This window comes from Myodes glareolus, chromosome 11 (genome assembly GCF_982192425.1).
Source record: "Myodes glareolus chromosome 11, mMyoGla1.1, whole genome shotgun sequence".
Lineage (NCBI taxonomy): Eukaryota > Metazoa > Chordata > Mammalia > Rodentia > Cricetidae > Myodes > Myodes glareolus.
Genome location: NC_142036.1, coordinates 47,949,999 through 47,975,006, shown reverse-complemented (window position 1 = coordinate 47,975,006; position 25,008 = coordinate 47,949,999). Strand labels below are relative to the sequence as shown.

General features: G+C 38.7%; 1 protein-coding gene across 1 annotated transcript; it reads left to right on the top strand.

The window, feature by feature from the left end:
• Window positions 1-628: 628 nt before the first annotated feature.
• On the top strand, window positions 629-13,410 carry Ccdc196 (coiled-coil domain containing 196). The gene is given in 11 exon segments (XM_048415954.3): window positions 629-712; window positions 2,573-2,717; window positions 2,818-2,970; window positions 4,169-4,265; window positions 4,944-4,994; window positions 5,678-5,759; window positions 5,932-6,014; window positions 6,504-6,563; window positions 7,106-7,265; window positions 12,844-12,899; window positions 13,198-13,410. Coding segments are annotated over 10 exon segments (912 nt in total). The 5' UTR covers window positions 629-712; window positions 2,573-2,670; the 3' UTR covers window positions 13,321-13,410.
• Window positions 13,411-25,008: the final 11,598 nt, after the last annotated feature.

The following is a 25,008-nucleotide window of genomic DNA, read 5'->3' as shown; positions in this document are numbered from 1 at the left end:
TACCCTGAAAGACTCTGGCAAACCTTTTGATGTACACTCTCACCAACATTCTCAAACCCTTCTTCCTTGAATTTCTGCTTATTGCTTCTACCAGGTTCCAGCCCAGAATCCACCATGTTTTTCTCAACTGTAGCTTCCAGTTTGCCAGTTACTGATGTAAAACTATGTAACTGCTGATTCCTAGCATGACAGATCTTCAGCTTCCAAATTCACCTTGACCTTTTGCACTACAAGCGTTGCATATTTTGAACTCTTGCATGGTTGACTTTTTCACTGCTCAGGTGCCATTCCAAATCTTGCACCATCACTCTTCCAGAGTTTTCCCACCAAACATTTCCAGTCAGCAGATGATCTAGCTTTCTACATCAGAAAAAATTACTTCAAGTTCCTCCACCTTTAACAAACATCTAAAACATCTCTCTCTTCTTCCTGTACTAGATTCTATACAGAACATCAACGAACCCCCCCGCCCCCATCGATACTGCTTGGCTTCTGGTTTGGAGGATTGCTTTTTGTTAAAAATCTTATCACTATAGTAACCACGCACATCATTATAAGGCAAAGATACTCCTCGGAATTTATACTCTAAGTTGAAGGCATAACAATCAGAATGTTAGGAAATAAACATCTCTGATTGGCTGTCGAAAAGACTCCATCAGAATAGCAAGTGTCCTTCCTCTTGGAGTCATTCAAAGCAAGGGCAGAGAGGAAGGTGAGTTGGGATGCTGCCTGCCCATTAGATGTTTTAATATTCTATCACAGTTCTGCCTGCCAAATGTCACAACATGAAATTTAAAGAGGCTATGCTTCAGTGAGCACTGCCATTTTTGTCCTTTACTATTTGCTACCACCTGCCACACATGTAGTTTAGGATGCCATTAATAATAACTAGCCCACCCGCCACCTCCTTTTAGCGGTGAGCATTTTACCTATTGAAAATGTTTGGGGATAGTCCTAGGGCAAGCAACATGAATTAACATGCTGTGCCTTTTCTAACTTAATATCATATTTCTGTCTCACATAACCTTCAAGTGACATGTGAAAACTTTAGAAAAGGTATTTGTGAAGACTGCCTTAAGAGAAACTTTGATGTAGAAGATGCTTAGGGTAGGCTTGTATCCTATCTAATCTGGGCAGAGTCATACTTTGTGGACTCTGATCATACACAATTTGGGAGAAATCTCTATTTCCAAAAAAAAAAAATGGGTGAAAGTTTTAAATTCGGAATCAGATTCAGAGCCTTTGGAAGAGAGCTTGGAAATGAAAGGTTCTTGTGATTCAGCTTCACACACATCCACTTAAAAAAAAAAGTCTAGCCAATTAACTGAACAAAATCCAAACTGAACAAAATCTCACTAAATGTGAACGAACACCTGACATGAGCCAGGCACATTATACATTTCACCTTCACAAGTTTATCAGGTCAATATTTCATTCTTTTATAAAAGTGAAAACTTCATCAGGCTCAGAGGACTTGGGAACCTGCTGACAGGCAGCCACACTCACAGTGAAACTGAGGCCCAAATCAAGTTCTTGCATTTTTTTCTAAAGCAACAGTTTGCCTTTCAAATTTCTCTAATGACAAAGGACTGAAATTACTTTGGAGAAAAGGCCTAGGAAAAGGCTGGTAATGGTCCATCGGTATATGAAACAGCACAACTAAAGTCACATCTGATAGCGCCTAAAAACGAATCCATAAAACTTTTTTCAAAGGGCACATTTAAAAATGTATAATCCTTTGGACTATCTCCTACTTCCTAAGTGACATAGATAAGAAAGGCGATCTTAAGAGTCCAAAAGATATGTGATTCTAATGCAGGTAGAATAATAACAAAGACAGAATCAATCTGTGGAGGTGAGCCTAGGAAATATAGCCTTCCAGAAAAGAATCTGGCTGGGGATGACACCCGACGGTGTAGATCTTTCCAAACTATATCCTTTCCCTATATGTCCCTTATATCAAAGTTTTGTTTTGTGTTGACTTGGGTTAGTTTTGAAGGACAGCCTTGCTACACGGCCCAAGGTCACCTTGAGCTTCCAATCCTTTTACCTCTGCCTCCCTAATGCTGGGATTACAGGGGCGACTCACCCAGCTGATATAATGGAATTTTAGAGATTGGGGAAATGACAGCAGTTCATCTATTACTCCACTGCACTCACAGTGTTCCTCAGTTTGACCTCTGCCCACTTTTAAGTGTTGGTTAGAAGTATCTTTTCCTTTGCCAAGCCCCTGGAGATAGGTACTGTTATCTTTCCAGCTTTTCCTCATTCACTGCATCCAGCATTTGAGCAGACAGGTTTTCCACAGAGGTTTATTACCATGGTGTTGGCGAGTTCTTTTTGATAAGTCACTATTTTCTAATCCAACAGTAGTTTTATAATGCAGGTATGTTGGAAAAAGATTTCCGAATAAAACGTGGGGATTTGGATTTGGCTAAACCTGAGACAACTCATCTATAGTTCAGTATTTTCAGTCACCAAGCAGTTCTGACGCTGCTTACAATCTGCTGATGTTGTGGTCTGGGTGCTATTGTGACCTCGAGCTGTAGCTAAAGTCAGTCCAATGCAACAGGGGCTTCAAGAACAGCAGCACAAAATGATGTCTTAACTGGCTGGGGAGAGAAGGCGCATATTTTCAAGAGGGCCTCTCGTTAGGAATTCCCCTTCAAGATGACAAGTGGCACAAACTCTTCAGAATCTTGCTTGTCCTCAAAAAAGTGAGTCTTTCATGGGGGAAGTCAATGGCAGCAACCTAGGAGGGGAAAAGGGTCTTTATTGACCTAAGCTAAAGGTAAATTATTGGACCTCTTCCCACAGAAATTCTAAAATAGAAAACAACTACTTGAAGGAATTGAATGAAGATTTAAAGTTAAGAAAGCAGGAACTTCTAGAGATACTAAAACCTATAGAAGATAAGAACACTCTCTTATTCCAGAAGCTAATGGCTAACTTGGAGGAAAAGCAAAGAAGGTATGCATCTCTACTCAGTATCCTAAAGACAGAAAGGCTGGAGAATGCAATCACCATAGATTAGTAATAAAGTAAAATAAAAATAAATTACTAATTGGTTTTTCTTTATAAATTTGTACGTTCAATTCCAGTAGAATATAAAAGAATGGATCACTACAAAAGCAGGCCATATAGGAATTCTTTGTTTTTTTAAATAAGTATAATTTGGTCCTCATCTCCTAAAGGTACAGTTACTCTTCCTATGACCACCCACAAAACAGTTAAATGCCTTTAATCATATAGGCCCATCATCGTTAGGCTGTTCACTGATTACTTTTGCTAATTTATGTTGGTAGAATTACTTTAGGATGAACACTTGCTCCTTCTATACCAAGCAGAAGAGTGATTTCTTTTTTTTCTGAGCATGGGAACTCTTTGGATTCCTAGGCATCTGAGAACTTAAATCTTTGTTAGAATAGCCATTGTTCTTAGGAACTACTAAGTCTCTGTTTCCTTTCTAATCATAGAAAATACCATTTCAGTTGATCTGTCTTCTTTCTATACCATTATCAGAAGCCCTTAAGAAACTCAGACTTCAGGAGAACAAAAATCAGCAAGAAGTGGTCAAATACCAACTGTTAGCAAATAAGCAATATAGACTTCTCTTAGGGCAAGAGCATGTTACACCTTAAATTCTACTCAGATCCAGAGAGAAAAAAGGACAATAACACAAACATAAATTAATGATTGCCTAAAGTATCCTTCTCATAGTCAGACTTGATACTGAATCAGAGCTGGATACTCACAGCAGTAGAAGGAAGTGGAGCTACCTTATCTGTGAGATGGGGAATAATTCTGGAATTAATTTGAAAGACGTCAAGGTTTTCAATTCCTTCTATACAGAGGTCCAAACACTCCTTCCCTCAAATCAAACACTAAAACATTCTTTTCAAAGGGCGGAAAGTACTTTCAGTGATTGTCGAAGACCTACATTTGACTATTAAAGAGCACAGAATTCACTACTGATCACATAACTATACCTAATGTCAATTAGGAATGGAATCATGCTAGTGACAGAGACTTTCAATGTTAAGGATCTCTCTAATTCCTAGGATTTTAGCCCCCACTGAACCTCCATGGAAGACTACTTCCTGTCTGATTTCAGATATTAGTTTTATGTTTTAAAGGGCATGGATATGATTTCTATCTTTTCTTCTAGTCTGCAGATCATGAGGCAGATCATGGAAGGGAGGGGATATGATGAATCTTCAGTCATGGCGCTGATTAAGGAAGCAGAGGAGATGAAACAGAACCTGGTGAGATGTTGGCAGTAGATACCACAGGGCATAGCTGCTTGAGCCACCCTTGTCACACACAGAAATAGCAGATGCTCATCTCTAGCCTCTGATGCTTCAACCATGTATCTCTTCAATCTAGGGAATCCAAGGAGATGCTAAGAAAATCAGGCTGGATGTTGGAAATAGCAGGAGCTAGCTAGCAAGAGTCTACTTTTTTGACCTAAAAAAGAAAGTTTCACCTAGTGGTTAATGAATATAAGCATATTAATACTTTTCATTTCTAAAGGGTTAGACATACCTATCAAATTAAAAGAAAAAAGCTTGTTTTGAAAGTGTCTTGGATCTTTTTGAAGTCAATGTATAAAGGATCTTTAAAAATTAGAAGTTAATGCTCTAAGCACTGAGATGACTGTCATATAAAAGCATCTTAAGCGTTAAGAATTTATTTCTGATACATCTCACAACCACCATAAAAAGTTATTGCTTGAAATAATTTCTTAACCACCACCACTACCATCATCATCATCATCAAAATCATCTTTTATGTTTCTGTATGAAATGCTAGGTTCATTTACTGTCTTCCTCTGTGGTTTACCGTGTTCACAAATCCCTTTGATTAAACAGCTGTTTTTTTTCTAATGTTAGTTAACAGTCAGACAAACACATTTGTTTGTTTGGTTCTTCCTCTTCTAATAGGAAAAGAAAAACAAGATGCTTCGGAAGGAAATGGAGATGCTGTGGAACAAGGTGTGCCCCTAAGGATCTCTCAAAAGTATTGTCCTACAGATAATGCACAGGACCTCTCATTCCTCCGGCCCCTCATCCTTAGTTTGTCACGTCTCTGCCTCCAGCCATGCTCTATTTGCACAACAAAGTGATCTTTTAAAAACACTGAAAGTGTTTTAGTCGCCAGATGTAAATCCTTTACAGCCCTCCCTGACCAGCCTCCTCTCTTAAAAGTCTTCCCCTTTCTCTTTCTTTCTTAACTTGTGACATATATTTTATTAAACTTTTTTTCCACATTTCAAATTGTTAACAATTGCTAAAATGATTTGGTTTTAACTCTAGCTCCATGTACTTCGCTAGCTGTATGACAATTAACAAGTGGCTTAACCTTTCAAAGTCTCAATTTCATCAATGATTAAATGGAAACAAAAATAGTTCCCAGAGTTGCGAAGATGAAACAAGGACTGTAATGTAGTAGCAAAAGTAAGGAATGAGGTGAGAAGCTTAGCTGTCAGTGGTATATTATATGGATTCACTTAATAGTTGTTATTATTATAAGGACCATTAAGGAATCATTTTAATCCCTTGTGGTAGGTATATAATTTTCATTTTGAGCCCTGAGAAGTTGCTGACTGGCAGGAACCAAAAACCTTGGCTTCATAATTACCACTAATTTACAGCTTTGCCAAAATGTCTCTCCACAGACATGTGAGGCAGAAGAGCTCCATGGACAACAGGAAACGCTCCTGACGAAGCCCAAGGCAGAAGTGAAAGACGGAAAGGTGAGTGGACTGAGGGTATTAGAGTCATTGATGCCATACAGCTGGAACTGCTCTAACAATCAGCGGGAATTTGGGGAATTGGGGCTTTTAGGGTATATTTGATTTCTAGTCTGCCATGACTCTTCATTTTCCCATCTGGAATCGCCTATCCCTTTAGCTCTCGCATTTTCTATCAGGCTCTGGAATCCCCAAATCACTTAGGAAGGACAGGAGTGAACCAGAGATATCAGAAGCAGAAACGGTGGAGGAGATAAGGAGGGCAGGCACACAACCACTCTGCACAACAGTGGCTTTTGCAACTGATAAATTAATAATCTTCTTAAAGTGTGATGTGCTCCTAAATTGATGCAAACTTTAGAAGCAATGTAGTATCTTTGGTATACTATTTATGTTAGACAGCACCATAGGTGTCTGCAAAATCATGTTAACTATCCTAAAATGAGAAAACCCTTACCAACAATGGCAATTCCATGCACACAGAACACTTGTTAATTTATTGTGGAAATTTATTTAGAGATATTACACTTGCATTTCATCTTCCCAAAACAAATCATTCACAGAAAATGAACTCTCTTAGCTTTTAGGGTATGCATTACATGGGGAGGTAAATTAAGAAGACTGTGAAATAAAAGCCAGTCTAACAGTCAACCTATAATACTATAATTTTGTTATAAATTGTTGCAGGAGATTGAGAAACTGATTTTTATCTCAATTTACTTTGCCACCCAGAAGGTCTTTCTTCCACCAGGAAAAGCAACAGAAGAAAATGAAATGAGTCAAATATGAGGAACAACCTAACATCCTTCAGGTACTAAGCTTTTCCAAGGCTGAACATAGAATATATTTATTCAGACAATGTAAAAGCTTTTAACTTTAGGTTGTTAAGGCCAATTCTCACATCCTCCATTGCATATTAAAAGAACTGGATTGTGGGTGAAAACTGAAGTCACCTATCTCTGGATTTACCTTGAATAATTAATACTTCTTCCCATGTTTTTAGTTTTGTACTATTTGAAATTGGGGGACAATAACAAATACCATCTTCCTAACTTTAAAAGGCGAAACATGACAGGTGGTGGTGATGCACGCCTTTAATCCCAGCACTCGGGAGGCAGAGGTAGGTGGATCTCTGTAAATTTAAGGCTAGCCTGGTCTACAGAGTGATTTCCAGGACTGGCTCCATAGCTACTGAGAAACCCTGTCTGGAAAAACCAAAAATAAACAAATAAATAAATAAAAGACAAAACACGGGGGCTTTGTTTTTCCAACATCTGTATAACAAAACACAGGTAGTAGTAAATTTAGAAAAGTCAGTATTATGTGAATGTATTGAAAAACATCCTCTTTCAGAATGGCTCTCATGGCAAAGTGATTGAGCTGAGAATTGAAGCCTTAAGGAACTATCAGAAGGCCAATGACTTAAAATTATCACTGTACCTACAGCATAATTTTGAGCCAAAGCAAGGAGCTTTGAATCGTCCAAGGCCTCAAGATCAGTGGAGTATCAGAGGTACATAGCTGGAGGGTTTGTCTTTTTCTGTTACACCGAAGGTCCCATTATTAAGGTGATCATCTCTGTGCCTGGAACACAGTGTAAGTTAAATGTGTGGAAACATTTTTTTCACAATCATCATTAATAGCAGTATTCAGTAGCTATTGTATTAACATAAGGAGTCTCTGTGGAAGAAATTAAACTTTCCTTTATAAAGATAAATATATCATATCCTTAGTATATGTAGACAATAACTGTTGACATTCAGAAATACTTAGTTTCTTTCACCTTTACCCCTATCCTAAGAACCAGAACTGGTCTCGTAAGTCATATTGGATATACTGCTACTTCAAAGCAAAGGTGTAGGAAACAGTAGACAAAAATTCCGAGTTCACTAATTCAGATGTGTTTCTGGGAATGACAGTGATTTCCCTTAAAAATGTTATGATATCACTGGAAATCATAATATTTCATAAAAGGTAAAATAATGGCTATGATAGGTAGGGAAAAGATCCCTAAATTTTCAAGGATCTATTAATCTGAAATCTTATTTTTAAGAAGAGACATGCATGAGAAATCCTATCCCAAGGGTGGCAATGCTTTTGCTTTTCCAATATCTGTCTGTCTGTATGTCTGTATGTATGTATGTATGTATCTAATTTCTTCTCAATCTTAGTCCATAAAGGACTTGAATGTCTTATAAAAATAACACACAACATATATGATTAAATAAATAGATGAGCAAGTCAAAGGAAAGGGAAGATAAGTTCTGCCAGAACATGATAATGTAGGATAGAAATGCTATTTAGTTAGTGGAGGTAGGTTATAAATTTGTTTCTGAATTTGCCAGAAAACATGATTGTCAGTGTTCATGGAGTGACAGCAAACCAGTTGATTAGGACAAATACAGATTTTCACGGTACTGAGACCTGAGAGCAATTATCTCCCACAGGCCTTCACAAAGAGGACAAGACTTCCTATAAAATGTCGGTTGTCAATATCCTTAATAATATTTCCATGAATCCAGAATCTAAATCCCTAGACTGTGTCTTATCTGCTCCTTGACGCAATAGCTAACAAGTCATTATTGTGAAAATTTTTAATAGAATACAGCAAGTTGGTTCAGGCACACAGCATTTTATCTTCTTCAACAGGTAAAATTTGGAAAACCTAGAAAACTGGATGGACTACATGTCCCCAGGCAGAGTTCCACACTTCTTTTCTTTCTACTTATATTTTGAGAAGAACTGGACAGCAGGAAGTTGGGGGGAAAAAAAGCTTGGAGGCAGTAAGTCATTAATATGGAAATTTCAAAAGACCAAGAAGAAGTATGAGAAAAACAGACAGCTGTGTTTTTATGTCATTGAAAATTAGCCAAAGATCATCTCAAGGGATCCACATAGTAAGGAAGCAGTTCTTTAAATTTCAGATATAAGTCAATCTTCCATTAGTGATTCCACTGAAGCTGCGTGCCTCAGGAAACTCCTCTACACATTCACAGAACGCACGATCAATTTGAACTGGGGCAGCCCACAGATCCGTACTTTCTCTTCTCTTTCACGTCTAACAAATGAAGTGATAGGGTTCTACAGTGCTCTGTCACTAGATCCACAGGCAGGATCCATCCGGCAGTCCCAAGATTTACTACGTATTCACTGAGCAGAGACTAGATGTCTACACATATTCAGAATCCTTCAGTTTGAGCTGAAATGGATCCGAAATCTAACAATCATAGATTTTTGGTTATGTTGACTTATTTATAATCTCTGTTTCTATTAGAAGAAACCCAGAAGTGCTAGTTCTTATGGTGATTGGGTTTTTGTTAACTTGACACAAGCTAGGGTCATCTGGGAGAAGAAAACGTCAACTGAGAAAAATGTCTCCATCACATTGGCCTGTAGACAAGTCTTTTAGGGCCTTGATTATTGATTTGGGATAGCGCTGCCCATGGATAGAGAGTCTTAGGTTGTATCAGAAAGTGGGCTGTGCGAGCCAGTAAGCAACAGCCTTCCATGGTCTCTGCTTTCATCCCCAACTCCAAGTTCTTGCCTTAAACTCCTGTCCTGACTTCCCTTCATGATGCCCTGGGGTTGGGACTTGTCAGCCAACTAAACCCTTCCTTCCCCAAGTTGCTTTTGATTAGAATGGTTCTCACAACAACAGAAAACAAACAGACAATGACAGAATTGTTAATTGTATCATTATCAAGGGTGGGAAAGTAAGTGGTAGCGTTACTGTTTCTCGACTTCTTTACACTGTGGCTTATTATTTCTTCAATTTTGCTACTCAGGTTGATTTCATTTTCATACATGCATTTCTTGAAAAAAGAAAAGTTCAAAAAGAAACAAAACAGGATGTCACTCTGTAGCCCTAGCTGGCCTGGAAATTACTAGGTAGCCCATGCTGACCTCAGCGTCATAGTGGTCCTTCTACGTCAGCCTCCTAAGAGCCAGTATTACAGGTGGGAGCTTCCATGAACAGGCACAAAATTTGTGTCACTAAATGACAAAACAATGTCGTTTTCACAAGTAAATTTAATAATAATGAAACAAAAATTAATTCTAGAGAGATGGTCAAGACTGGAACCTGTTTTATCATTATTGGAAAATAAAATTAACAAGACAGTTCATTTTAAAGAAACCAGGACCAATTTTAAACTTTCTCCTTGGTGCATTGGGAAGGAAATAAGTGAGCCAGGTGCAGACACACCTGTTTATAATCCCAGTATGTAGGATGCAAGGCGTCACGCCCAAAAGGGCAAGGCCAGCCTGGGGCGAGAGTTTGTTTAAAAACAAAACAAAACAAAACAAAACAAAAACCTTCCCCACTGTGAATTACAGGATTTAAAGCCATGCTATAAAACCTCTTAAATTTATTACAGGTGTCACCTAAAATTATTTCACTACCAAACTTAGAAAAGATTTAATTTAATGGAAAAAGCCATGGCTCTAGGGTCAGACAGATATATGTGTTGTAGCTCTTACACAACATGGGCAAGTTGAGTTCAATTTTTATGTATCTAATATTTACAGCCATCACATGTAACAGGGCACATTTAAAGCTTCTCACTTTGTGTAACCCTTTATAATGACTCTGTAAGGAAGTCAGGCTTCTGTGTCCCTAGGTAAAGCTGGGATTCTGGACTGAACAATACAATGGCAATGTTGAAGTTCGATTTATTATGCCTCTTCCAGTCCTGAAAACTGTGATGGGAATCCAAACTTAGCTATTCATAGTAGCATCCTCCCAAGGAAGGAATGAATATTCCCTAAGGCTGTTTTTAGAGAGTGTTTACAAATGGGTTGGGAGGCCTGTAATTATATATTTAGTCCGGTAGGTGGCACCAACCACATCTAAGCCAAGTCCATAATAAATGGTAATTCAGGAAATGTGAAATGTTGTTAAGAGACTGGCTTTCTATCACCCTTAGGACAAAATGTGCCACATTTATATACCAAATGAAAAACGAAGAAAAGAACCTATTGATGTTTTGTGCCATGCTATGTGGCACCAAGATGTATTACTGGCAGCCTTGATTAAACATTAAACTCGGTGTTCTGTTGTACAAGTCTTAACTATTATTCTCCTCCCTGAACTATAGTTCACCCCATTCCAAAGAAAAAAACAAAAGCAATTGCCTATTTCCTCCATAATTCTTGTCGAACACTTTTTCTCTCTGCTACAAATAAATCAGGCAATTAGGGCAATGAAGTAAAAATGGGTTGGGCTATTACACAAGGACTATTTGAAGGTTAAGTACTTAATAGTCCTTTTGGATGGTGTTCTGGTTCCTCTGGTTTCAAAAGAATTGAATTGCTTAAACTTGTCATAGAGGAAGAGTGGCGTGTCATTTTGGACATACCTCCTAGGCTATGCAGGCAAGCACAGGCCCTTCCTTTTCAGATATTTCCAAGTAGAAGGAAGTTTGGCTCCAATGGTCTTGGCCAAGAATCCCTCCTCCACTGTTCAATGTGCAGCCTGGCTGAGTTAATGGTGCCTTTTGGCATATACTAGAAACTTTGTTACAGTTCAAGCAATCCCTATTTGGGGAATTCCACGAAGACTGGGACTCAGCATCATCTAAGTCTTATCCCTGGGCTTCATCTGATCTTCTCCAAGAAAATGTTTCTGTTGTTTTCACTCAGGGATCAGTCTTTCCTTCCCCCATCCCCTCCCCAGACAGGTCACAAGTGAAGGAGTTTGCTTCTTATAATTTGGCTCAGGGTTTGTGTCTGCCCTTACAGCCTGACTCGAACTATCTGGAAACTGCAGTTTGTGGCCTTTGCTCTTCACCTATCTTAGAAAGTACAGGCACTAAGCAATCCACAAATTCAGATGAACTTCCTATCACACCCGCTGGTGTTTAAAGAACTAAGGATTTGTCTTCAGCGATAACATAGCTGTGATAAACTATTTGATTGTGACGGTCTTTTCTCCCACAGCCCAGGCTCTTAGCATTTCTTCGAGCTTTCTGAGAATCGAGGCTCTCCTTAGGAGAACCTGCAGGCTGTGTAGATACTGTGCTACATTTGTAAACTGACATGGAAGCCCAGTGAAGTGGAAAATGAATGTGCCTGAGAACTTATTTACTCGCTGACCCTCTGTTCTGAAAGCAAGTTCCTCCTCTCACCTTTTACCTTTACCTCACTTCATTAATTTCTCATCCTGGTGGCTAAAACTTCGGGAGGCAGAGGCAGAAACCACAACTGACTCAATCTAGATCTTTCACAAGAAAAAAAGTATTGCACTTAAATATTCTATAAGCTTTGAGGCAACCCGAACCTTCTAAACATTAAAGTTGTATTTGTGGTATTAAAAGTGATGAAACTAATTTGTAATTTCTTTTGTTTTCCATAAAATTTTACAGAACTTCAGACAGGAAGAATAAAGTCAGTTTTTTTAACTATGACTTTAGGAAAAACTTTAAAAAGTAAACTGTAGCATTATGAAGACAGTTTTAATGGGTGACAGTGACTCAACCTGCTCAGGAAAGGAGCAAGATGTTTTCATTTTTTTTAAGAGACAGATTTGAACTTCAGCTAAGCAATGAATAATTATTATCAGTGTCTCAAATTTTGCATGGAATGTGTACTAAAAATTACTGGTGAATACTGAAATTCAAATTTAACAGGGTTCCTCTAGTTTAGACCTAACCCTGACATGTTTACTGTGAAGTACCCTACAATTCTCTTTTCTTGCCCCCCATTTCATCCTGTATCTCTCATTCTCCCTGCTCTTCTTTCTGTTTCTGAAACCTCACCTTCATATTTTGTTTGTTCTTTGGAATATATGTCTGGGCTATCATAGTGTGTATTTATATGCATGGACTTGGTTTATCCCACTTCTTTAAAATGTTAGAGGTTCATTTCTGTAGACTCTCAGTTTTTATTTACATGTAATTCTCAAATGAGTTTTTCCACCATAGAACATAAGTTTTTTATAGAAAAAAGGCCTACCACCCCAACTTTAAAATACTGTTATTTTATAAAACAACTTGAAAATTCCTATCAATGCTATCATTACTTCTATAGTTATACAATTAAGTAATGCCATGATGAATATGAATAGCCCTCGTTTTCCAAATGTTTTCCTTCAGGTAAAATGGGTACAACTATAGAGAGAGCAGCAACTGACAGAAATGAGCCCAACATGGTGAGAGAACAGTTTTTCTTTAAAAAAAAAACACACATCTCCAATTTTAAAAGACTTGGATAATGGATATAGATTTTTGCAGTACATTTCTTTGTTTATACATTTATTGATCTACTTTTGCCATGCTGATGATCCAACCATGGCCTTGTGCATGGCAGCCAAGAGCTAGATCATGGGCAGCAACTCCAGCTTTGCAATGCATTTAAAATGCAAAGTAATTTATTATTGTTTAGATTTGCAAAAAAAAACCCACTCATTTTAGCTTTTCTCCTCTTGTTCTTCTCCTTCTATTTTAAAGAGAATCCCAGGATCAAAGAACTATACAGAGCAAGAAGAAGGAACTAGAGAAAGTCAGTCTGATGATGCAGGAGAGAGGCTCTTTTTTCTGAGGTCAATGCCAGATGAAGTTCTGAAGGATTAGAAGACTTTCACTTCATTTGCTTTGGACAGAGTTAAAGACTACTAGGTCCAGCCATTTCTGTGCATTAAAATCTCTCAAACCTTTATTTTATATATGTTTTCCCAGTCTACCGCCAATCTGGGGGGAGAAATGCTGCACTTCTGTCCCTAAGCACGTTGGAACTTCAGTCATTTAGGTATTGTAAATAGCCTCTAATTATGTTGGTAAATTTTGGATAAAATAACTGGATTCAAATCACATTGGTTATAGTTAAGTTCACAGAAAGACATTTTCTACCCCTGACATATTTAATTCATTGCCAACAAGTAATCTTTAGGTGAAAAATAAGAAACTATATCCTCTATGGCTCTTACTTTCTCACATCATATTGCTTTGTGGGTTCTGTTTCCTTGTTACCTAGTCCTTGAATATCTTGTACTCTCTGGTATTATATTTTTAGTTTAGACCTCCTTTTCTGCCTGAGTTATCATAGTCTATGAACTGGCTTTCCTGATTCCAGGCTCTCTAATCCATCCTTCACAATACCACAGAAACTATTTTTTTTTCTACAAGAGAAATGAGATCGCGTCACTCCCCACCACTTTTATTATGAAGTCCAAATCCTTCCCAGACAATAGCTGCTCTGCCTCCTGCCTAGCTCTCCAGTCTCACCTTTCACAGTATCCCTGTTCCTCACAAGCCTGTATAGCAAGCTCTACAGAACTGCTTGCAGCTCCCTCGATGGATCATGAATTCTAGGGACAAAGATGAAAGGCACTTTTCTCCTGGTTTTCTTGACAATTGCCCATTTTTCTTTCATCTCCATGTGAGTGTGCATATGTGCTGTGGTGTACATGTAGAGGTCAGAGGTCAGCCTTCCACCTTGTTTGAGACAGGCTGTGTTATTCATCACTGATGCAGGGACAAGGCTCACTGGTGTGAGAGCTTCTGGGCAATTCTCCTGTCTCCACTTCCCATTTTACTGTGGGAATGCTGGGAACAGAGATACACACTACCACATCTGGCTCTACATGGGTTCTTGGAACATCGGGGTCTCTGTGTGCACAAGTGTTTTATCTACAGAACTATCTCTACTTTTTATTTTCTTTCTTTCTTTTTATTTCATTTATTTATTTATTTAGAGATAGGGTCTGGCTTAGTAGCCGTGGCTCTCCTGGAACTATGTAAACCAGGCTGACCTCAAACTCACAGAGATTCTCCTGCCTCAGACTCTGGAGTGCTTAAAATAAAGGTAAGCAGCTCTAGGCTAGCTCCCATTTTTCTTAAGAACTAAGTTTGTTATCTTTTTCTACCCCAGTGACTTTTAATCCTTACTGTGTATTGGGATCTCCCTGTTAGGCTCTGAAAAACAGCATAGCACATGGTCACTCCCTAGGTCTTTGAGAAATAAGGCAAAACATATGCAATTTTTATTGCGGTCCTCAGAAAATTCTAATGTTCATTCAGGTTTGGGTTCTGTTTTTGTTTTTGAGTATGTAGCCTTGGCTCTCCCGAAACTCACCAAGTAGACCAGTTGGCCTTGAACTCTGTTCAAGAGATCTGTTGGCCTCTGCCTCCTGAATGCTGGGACTAAAAAAGCATGCCACTGCTGTGCCGTGGTGGCGCACGCCTTTAATCCTAGCACTCAGGAGGCAGAGACAGGAGGATCTCTGTGAGTTCGAAACCAGTCTAGTCTATAAGAGTGAGTTCTAGGACAGGCTCCAAAGTCACAGAGAAACCCTGTCCCAAAAAACTAAAAACAAAAAACTATAAGCTACCACACCCAGCTAGGTCTGAGAATTTTTGTTCTCAACTCTTACTTATATCACAGCACTTAATGAACTATATTGCACTTATTGATTTACCCAGATACCTCTCTCAACAGATGATAAACTCTTTAGACATAGAACTTTGTCTCGTTCATCTTTCATTTTAATCAGTTTACACAGTGCCTAGGCTTTTACACAGTTTTAGTAAATGATATCATACAAGGATTTTTTTATATATATAGCTAAAATAAGATATGGTTCCCAAAGCTCGTGTGTCAAGTGCTTAACCCACAACTGGTGGTGCTATTTTGGAAGATGTGACAACTTTACTGAACATGGGCCTAGCTGTATGTAGTGGGGCTGACGGTATGTGTCTTTGAAGATTCCTCTCTCTGGTTTGTGTCTGCCATTAAGTCAAAGAAATTCTATATACTTCCTTTGTCATGGTGTCTTTCACAGGTGCATAGGGCCAAGTGACCATGGACTGAACCCTCTGAAACAGTGAACTAGACTAAATCCTTTAAGTTGTTCTTTCGAGTATTTTGATTATAACTAAACAAAAGTAATAAAAATAATTGTATTTTTCTGGTAATGAGCAAAGTAACTCAATTAATATTTTTTCCTCAAGGGGAAAGTTAAGTTCTTAAAATGTATTTTATTTTTAAAACATGATTATTACTTTAAATATGTATTTTGGGAGGGGCAGGGGAATGCACACCCGTGCTGGTGTCCGCAGAGGACAGAGGCATTAGAGTCCCATGGAGTTGAAGTTACCGGTGATTAGGAACCATCTGAGGAGGAACTTAGGTTCCCTCTGGAAGAGTAGCATGCATTCAGGACCTCTCTCTAGCTGCCTTTAAAATGTTACTAATGTCTGCTGGGAGAAGGAAAATTAGCCCCCTCAGGGATGAGCACCTGAAACCACATATACACAAACAACAAAAACAGACTCAGCAAGTTATATTTATATATTTGTGCATATACACACATACACACATATATGTTATATTTATATATTTGTGCATATACACACATACACACATATATGTTATATTTATATATTTGTGCATATACACACATACACACATATATGTTATATTTATATATTTGTGCATATACACACATACACACATATATGTTATATTTATATATTTGTGCATATACACACATACACACATATATGTATTTGACAATAATAATAAAACGAAAAAACACTGTCAGCTCGAAAAATGGGAGACATGGGAGGGGTTGGAAGGCAGGCACTTGAAGGAGCTAAAGTGAGGAAAGGGAGGCAGAAAACTGGCATAATTCTGTGCCAATTAAAACATGTTAAAAATAATTTTTAGGATAAGATTAACAATATTAGTGCACATTATTTGCACAAAGTGATGGTTTTTGTCATGACATGTTCAAACACCTACACAAAGTACTTTGGCCATATTAACCCCCTCACCACAAAAATCTGGTCCTTCGGAGTCTAGCTGATCTCACTAAAAGTGATTCATATCTATTGTTCCATATCTACTTTCCTGGAGATGACAATTTAATTTTTTTGTGGTTAAAGAATCCCCCACAAATATACAAATACACATTTTCTTTACCCATTTATACACCAGTGGGCCTCTAAGCTGATTTTATAGTTTAGCTATTATAGTGGTGCAATAGACATGAATGTGCAGATATTTCTACTGTATGCTAATTCTGAGTCCTCTGCATATACTCAGGAGTATATATGCTGTAGCCACATTCTTGGTTCAAAAAAAGTTAATGTTGTGTGTGTATGATTTGTGAGGGGAAGGAATGTAGGACATGGAACAGGTTCAAAGGTAAAAGGAAAACTTTAGTGGAACACGGGTTTTTCTTTACACCTTTAGGTGGGTCCTAGGGATGGAACTCTGGTCATCAAACACACGACAACTGCTGAGCCATATTACTTGACTTTATGTTTAGTTTTTGTGGAATTTCTACATTGTTTCCATAGTACTGATATCAGGTTCTGTTTACCCTTGCAATCTTTGAAAACATTTTTGTTTTCTTAATGGTAGTCATTCTGTCTGGACTAAGATGGAATCTTGGTGTGGTTTTAATTTGATTTCTTTTACAATCAAGGAATTGAGGTGTTTCCCCTACCATGAATTTATTGGCTACTTGTACTTCTTTTGAGAATTGTTTTTTTAATTCACTTGCTCATGTACTGATTATTTTTTCTTTTTGCTGAAAACAGATTTTTTAAATTTATGTTTCAGTGCTTAACTTTTTGAGTTCATATCAAATTATATCAAATACCATCAAAATTCCAGAAACATTCTTCACAGAACTAGAAAAAAGAAACATGAAATTCAAGTAGAAGTACAAAAGACTCTGAATAGCCAAAGCAGTTCCGAGCAAAAGGAGCAGTGCTGGAAGGAGCATGATATCTGATTTAGGAAGCCATAGTAACAAACCAATATTGTACAGTCACAGAGACAGTCACGGAGACCACATCAGAGGGCTTGGATAGGAAGCCACAGTAACAAACCAATATTGTACAGTCACAGAAACAGTCACGGAGACCACATTAGAGGACTCGGAAATAAACTCCAATTCTTGACAATGGTACCCAAAGCATAAACTAGACAGAAGATACCTCCTCCACAAATGGGTCTATGAAGCCTAGCTAGCCGCATGTAGAAGACTGAAACTAGACCCTTTCTATAGTCTATAAAAATCAATTCAAACTGTCAAAGTCCTTAATGAATGATGAAAGATCAGCATGCTAGAAAAAAATCATATGGAAAACACTTCAAGATACACACACAGGCAATGGTTTCCAGAAAAGGTTTTCAATAACCCAGGACAAAATAGCAAGAATTGACAAAAGGGGTTCAATGGCGTTAAAAAGCATCTGCAAGGCAAAGGAAATGATGGCTGGAGTAAAGGAGACGTATGGCCTGAAGATGGGAGAAAGGCGGATTTTCTTAAAAACAATTTTGGATGTGTGGTGTGCTGCAAAGGTCAGTTCTAGTTGGCTCCTCCCACCATATGTGTCTTGGGGATCAAACTCCGGTGGTCAGGCTTGGGAGCAAATACCAAGCCCTCTCACTGAACCCTGGGAGATAGTTTTGAAATGTACTTTTCAACTGGAAAAGTTATGAGTTCATAGAATATTCATATTTTAAGTATAAAGTTCCTTCACTTTACAGAAGAAGGAATTGAACTTCATGTACCTTGAAGGGGGTCCTGGTGCGGGAGAATTATCTGTATTCTGTCAATCATGTATTTTAATAAAACGCTGATTGGCCAGGCAGGCAGTATAGGCGGGAAAGCCAGACAGGAAGTAGAGGTGGAGCAAAGAGACTGGGAGTATTCTGGGAAGCAGGAAGCTCCCTCCACAGTTCTGCCCAGACCACAGGAGAGGAAAGATGTAAGCTGCCCCACTGGAAAAGGTACTGAGCCATGTGGCTAACATAGATAAGGATAATGGGGTAACATAAGTTATAAGAGCTAATAAGTAGCCTGACCTAATGGGCCAATCAGTTTATAACCTAATGTAGACTCTGTGTTATTTTCTTTGGGAATTGCCGGTTGTGGGGTACCAGGCGGGACAGAAACCCCAACAAGCAGGTCCTTCATGTTACATATGGCGCTCACATGGAAACCAAATCCACACTTGAGAAAGCTTGGGAAAGAATAGAGTAAAGCATGTTTTCTTGGTAGCAGCAATTTCTCGGGTCTGCTCTGCTTGCTAGAGGCAAGCAAGCGCTCTCAGCTAAGAGAGGCTTCCTGACTCAGCTTTAGCTGCAAAACCCTGCAGCTCCTTTAAGAGGTCCTGCCACGAAATACTTAAATGGTGTCGATGAAAAGCTGAACGCATGCTTTTTGGTTTTCAGCCGTAGCAGGAAAAAAGCTGCGTTGTTTTAAAATGCCAGCTTTCTGGGCTGTCCTGCCAGGGCAACCTCTGACTCTTTCAGGTAGGACTGAGTGTGGTCTGTGAGCAGAATGCTGCAGCTTGCTTGCTGGCAGGGACCTTGAAACACTGTAGAGTTGTGGCAAAAAAAAAAAAAAAATGGCTCCAGCAGTACCTCTGCCACGAGGCTGAAAAGCTAAGGAATGGGCTGGATCTAGCCGTCAAAGCCACAGCTCTCCATATTGCTTAGTAAATTAAAGGCTCATGTGGTCAGGAAAAGAGAGATATACAGTAAAGAGAGATTCAAAGAGGAAGAAAACCTCTAAACGGTTTACAGTGTGTTAGAAATATATGCAGGCTAAAAGTTAAAGTTCTTAAAGTAAAAAAGGAAGAAAAAAAGTAGTTGGGTGTGATGGTATACACCTTTAATCCCAACACTTGGGAGGCAGAGGTAGATTGACCTCTGTGACTTCAGGGTGTGGTGGTACACACCTTTAATCCCAATGCCTGGGAGGCAGAGACAGACAGATCTCTGAGTTCAAGGTGTGGTAGCACACGCCTTTAATCCCAGCACTGGGGAGGCAGAGACAGGGATCTCTGTGAGTTCAAGGACAGCCTGGTCTACAGAGTTATTCCAGGACAAAGATATACAGAGAACCTGTATCTAAAAATAAAAGTAAAAATGAAAGAAATAGAGGTTAAAGTAAAGCCACACAAAGATGGAAAATATACAGAGACTCTTGATACTGTATGCTATTATGCTCTCTTTGAATTGTTTGAATGCTGAGGAAGGAGCAACAGCTGCTAAAAGACTTTTGTTTATAAATGCTGCTGAACTAACCCAAGATAGGTATTTTGAAAATACCTTGGCTTCAGTCAAAAGGTATGTTACTTTGGAAAAGAGATTTTGCTTTTGTTTCTACAGAAAATGAGAGGCTGTGGATTCATTCTGAGTTAAGAAAAATCAGGTTCGATAAAGGAAGGCCACCTGAGAAATCTCTGATAGGAACAGATGGCCCAGATGTCTGAGTTCTTCATCCAGAACAGGTTCAAGACTGCTGCCTGAGATAATCAAGACTCACAGGATACTTAAGTCAGGACTTGATTATAACTCTAAATTTTCTTTAGGTCCCCATAAGATCATCAGCGACCCCAACCAGCAGGAAGTATCCTGAAATACTACGCCCACATTCCCAACAAATGGACTATGGGTATTTTCCTTTGTTTAAAAAAAAAAAAGAGGGAAATGGTGTGGGAGAATTATCTGTATTCTGTCAATCATGTATTTTAATAAAACGCTGATTGGCCAGGCAGGCAGTATAGGCGGGAAAGCCAGACAGGAGGTTAGAGGTGGAGCAAAGAGACTGGGAGTATTCTGGGAAGCAGGAAGCTCCCTCCGCAGTTCTGCCCAGACCACAGGAGAGGAAAGATGTAAGCTGCCCCGCTGGAAAAGGTACTGAGCCATGTGGCTAACATAGATAAGGATAATGGGGTAACATAAGTTATAAGAGCTAATAAGTAGCCTGACCTAATGGGCCAATCAGTTTATAACCTAATGTAGACTCTGTGTTATTTTCTTTGGGAATTGCCGGTTGTGGGGTATCAGGCGGGACAGAAACCCCAACAAGCAGGCCCTTCATGTTACAGGGTCCAAAGACCTATAGTTAAGCAGGCCGGTGCTGGTTACTGGATGTGGTTATCATTATGACCAGCTCATACTCCAGCCTAACTCTCATCTTTCCCCTCTGACTGCAAACACAAGTCTCCAAAGCCCTAAAACGATTAGTTCCATTTTCTGCCATCTGAGTTAGCTGAGTATATAATCCACACTCTGTTTCAAGAAAACTACCTCTTAATTTAGACCCTGGGAGACTCTGGCAGACCTGAGGCTTTTGAAACCAATTACATTAGATAGAAAAAATGAGAACAAAAGACAGTAATAGAAAATCTAACTACTATTGACTACCCTCAACTTTTCATTTAACCTAAGGGCCTTAGACTCCTAATTTTAACACGATTAAAAGACTACTCTTGGAGGATTTTTTAAAATTATTTTTACCACTATAATGGATTGAGATTAGTATAGGAATGCCTACTTTTTGTTAATTAAGTATGAAATGATATGTTTTGCTTACTAGCAGAGGTTTTCATTTTCATTAGAAATAGTCCTGTTACGCTGGACATGGTGGGATATAACATGAGTTAAAGCTAACCTTGGCTACATATTGAGACCCTGTCTCATTATCCCTGAAGTACTGAAATTACAAGTTCATCATTACTCGGACCTATCAACTTTCTTTCAAGTGATCCAAAACTTTCATTTTCTTTAAAACACAAATTGAAATATTTTAGCCTTTTATCCAACTTCATTAAAAAAAAAAAAGATTTCACATTGGCCTCTGACTTACCTCTATGGCAATACAAAATCCTCCTAGCTTACCAAATAATGTCAACAGTTTGATAAATCAATAACAAAGTTCTCAGCTTTACAGGCACAAATAAATTTGTTTGGTTAACTTACTCAAAAAAACAAGCAACTCATTCAAGCAACTAAAACTCTTGAGATTAAATGACAAACCAAATACCAATTTAAATTAAAGAGATTATACACATCTCTAATTCCAGTACTCAGGAAGTGGAGGGAGGCGGATCAGAAGTTCAAGACCTTTAGAGGCTACCTAGTGAGTTTGAGGCCAGCTTGGGATATACTCCTCAAAAGAAAACAAAATCACAGAGAGGAATATCTTCAAATTGAGTTAGAGTATGTCTATACTTAAGGTATTCTTATCTCTTATTCAGATTATTGGGGATTGAATTGGTTAGCAGGGGAGTATTTATGCTTGAAATATCATTAGTTTTACTAGTACTCATATTACAGTTTGTTTCTTTAATACTAAACTTCTCATATCCGTGACTGTGCTTAGTTTAAAAATACTTTAATTTTTTTTTATTTGTGTGTGTATGCCACGTGTGCCCACAGAGGTTAAAGGAGGGTGTTGGATACCTTGGAAATAGAGCAACAGGTGTTTGTGAGCCATCTGACATGGATGCTGGAAACCAAACTCAAGACCTCAGGAGTGTTCTTAATTGCTGAGTAATCTCTCCAGCTGAGGGAAACCCTGTTCTATCAACAATACATTTATGAACCATCTCTTTAGGAGATATTATTCATGTAATATCTCATTTGTAGTGTCTTGACTTCCTAATTTTTCAGAGGACATTTGCTAACATTTCATCCTCCAAATTTCCTTTTGTAATGACCACAAAGTGACTAATAATGTTTTCCCCACTTCCCTTAATGAAGCAAGGCCAACAACAGTTTGATATCTATTTAGTACAGAGTTACAATCACCAGAGAGAAGGTGACAGTGTATAACATTTAATTTTTTTCAATCATTATCTAGGCAAAAAGTCTACTTTTAGTATTAAGTAAATTATAGCCACTTTAGACCACATCTCATTTCAAAGGTGATTTCTGTAATCTGCTGCATCCCAGGCAAACATCTAACAGACTCTCTGGTGCCTTAGGAGGAGCTTGAATTGTTTCTAACTCAAAGTCCCTATTGCTTCATATGTTCTTTATTTGTTATCAAATATTAGGGAATGGAAAGAAAACAAGGCTCTGGGATTGAAAGGAAGACTTACCCTACAACCAATCAAGGAGATACGTAGGCAGATAAAAGCATAATTATTATTCACTGTTTTTTTTTTTTGTGGGAAGGTGGGGTGAGGCAGAGCTGCTCACCTCATGACAGTCTGGAAACAGAATGACTGTGCTAGCTGCTTTTCTCCTTTTTACCATTTTGTTCTATCCACGCCTCTACCTATGAGACTAAGATTGCGTAGCTCACATTTAGGGTGGGGCCTTTTCTCTCTTAGCAAATCTCCTCTGGAAATGCTGGGACCTGGAGGTGTGAAATATCTTAAAAGTATTTTGAAAAAGAAATATCTCCTAGGTATTTCTTTTTCTTCCTTCCTTCCTTCCTTCCTTCCTTCCTTCCTTCCTTCCTTCCTTCCTTCCTTCCTTCCTTTCTTTCTTTCTTTTCTCTCAAGACAGAGTTTCTCTGTAGCTTTGGAGCCTGTCCTGGTACTAGCTCTTGTAGACCAGGCTAGCCTCAGACTCACAGAGACCTCTGTCTCCTGAGTGCTAGGATTAAAGGCCACCACCGCCCAGCTTTCCCAGGTATTTCTTGATCCAATAAAAATGATAGTAAAATTAGCTATCATACTCAGTAAGATTAAATTTTTAGGACAACTAAAATATTCATTATCTCTGCTTATTTTACAAAATCAATTTATGCTCCCTAACTTTTTTTTTTTTAAGTCAGGATTTCTCTGTAGCTTTTGGTTCCCGTCCTGGAACTAGCTCTTGTAGACCAGGCTGGCCTTGAACTCACAGAGATCCACCTGCCTCTGGCTCCCAAGTGCAAAGGCGTGCACAACCACTGCCCGGCGCTCCCAAATTTATCAAACCTTTTCTTGCCAGGTGGTTGTAGAGCACACCTTTAATCCCACCACTTGGGAGGCAGAGGCAGGTGGATGTTTGAGTTAGAGACCATTCTGCTCTATAGAGATAGTTCTAGTACAGCCAAGGCTATACAGTGAAACTCTGTCTAGAATTCCTCCCCCAAAACCTTTTTTCTTAAGGTTCATTTTTAAGAAAAAAAATACAGTATAAACATTCTATAAACCATATTTCCTCCAGTTATCAGTTATTTGGTAGAAAATAAGATTATTTAGGTCAATTTTTTTTTTGCACATCACTTTTAACTTTAATTTTTATTTATTTTTCTGTATATGTGTGTTTTGCCTACATACATGTCTGTGTGCCACATATGTATATCTGGCAGAGGTAGGGACCAGAAGAGGTCAACATAACCTTGGAACTGGAGTTAGAGATGTTTGTGAGCCGCTAAGTGGGTGCCAGAACTGAGCATGGGTCCCCTCGAAGAGCAGTCAATGCTCTTACGCACTAATATACTTTTTTTAAGGCATGGATTTTATAGAGAAATAGATTGCACATTGCATTCTCTGTTGAGATAACTCAGGATGAAGAGAGATTTCTTATGCAAACAAGAGGTATCTGGGAAGCTCATAGTGGGACCCGATTAATACCATAATAGACACTTATAGTTTATACTGAAGGAAAATCTTGTAGTTTTGACACGTCCTGGGCCCTATTTAGAGAGGTGCTTGGAACTTATACATCACTCAAGGAGGAATCGTTGTTGTTCTCTACCACTGCCACCATACATTTGCTTCTAAACCCATCATCTTGATACTGGATGCATCAGTTTAGTAGCTACTGTCTACCTTCCATTATACCAAATTAAGCATCACAAATGGTAAAATACTATTCCCACAGAAGAGCTAATAATATATATATATATATATATATATATATATATATGTTTTGTGTTAACAAATACAGCTTGCCTGAAGATCAGAGTACAGAGCTAAGCAACAGAGGTCAGGGATTAGTGGCACACACCTTTAATCCCAGGACTCTGAGACGGAGGCAGAGGGATCTCTGTTAGTTCAAGGCCGCCCAGGGCTACACGAGATTTGAATCTGTCTAAGAGACAGCTCACACAAAGGTGATCCCAGCACTTGGGATCCCACATCTTTAATTTCAGCATTATGGAGGTGTAGATAGGAGTGATATGGCTGGGCAGAGAGAGGAATATAAGGCAGGAGGATTCAGGAGCTCAGTGCACAGGTCTGGTGGAGAAGTTGCAGTCTGAGGATGCAGTCTAGGCATACAGTCTGAAGCAGTCAGTCAGAAGACACAGTCTGAGCATGCAATCTGAGGACAGGATCGCCCTTTTTGTCTGAAGTAGAGGTAAAAGGCTTCTCTAGTAACTGGCTGCTCTGCTTCTCTGACCTCTCAGCTTTCACCCCCTAATATCTGACTCCGGGTCTTTATTATTGAGACCAATTATAATTCGTGATACACTACTGCACATACTTCAACCAAAGCCCGTACACCCTTACCTGTCATCTTAAAAATGACAGGAGTCTTGTGACTTCTTTGGGGAAAAGAAATGAATTGCT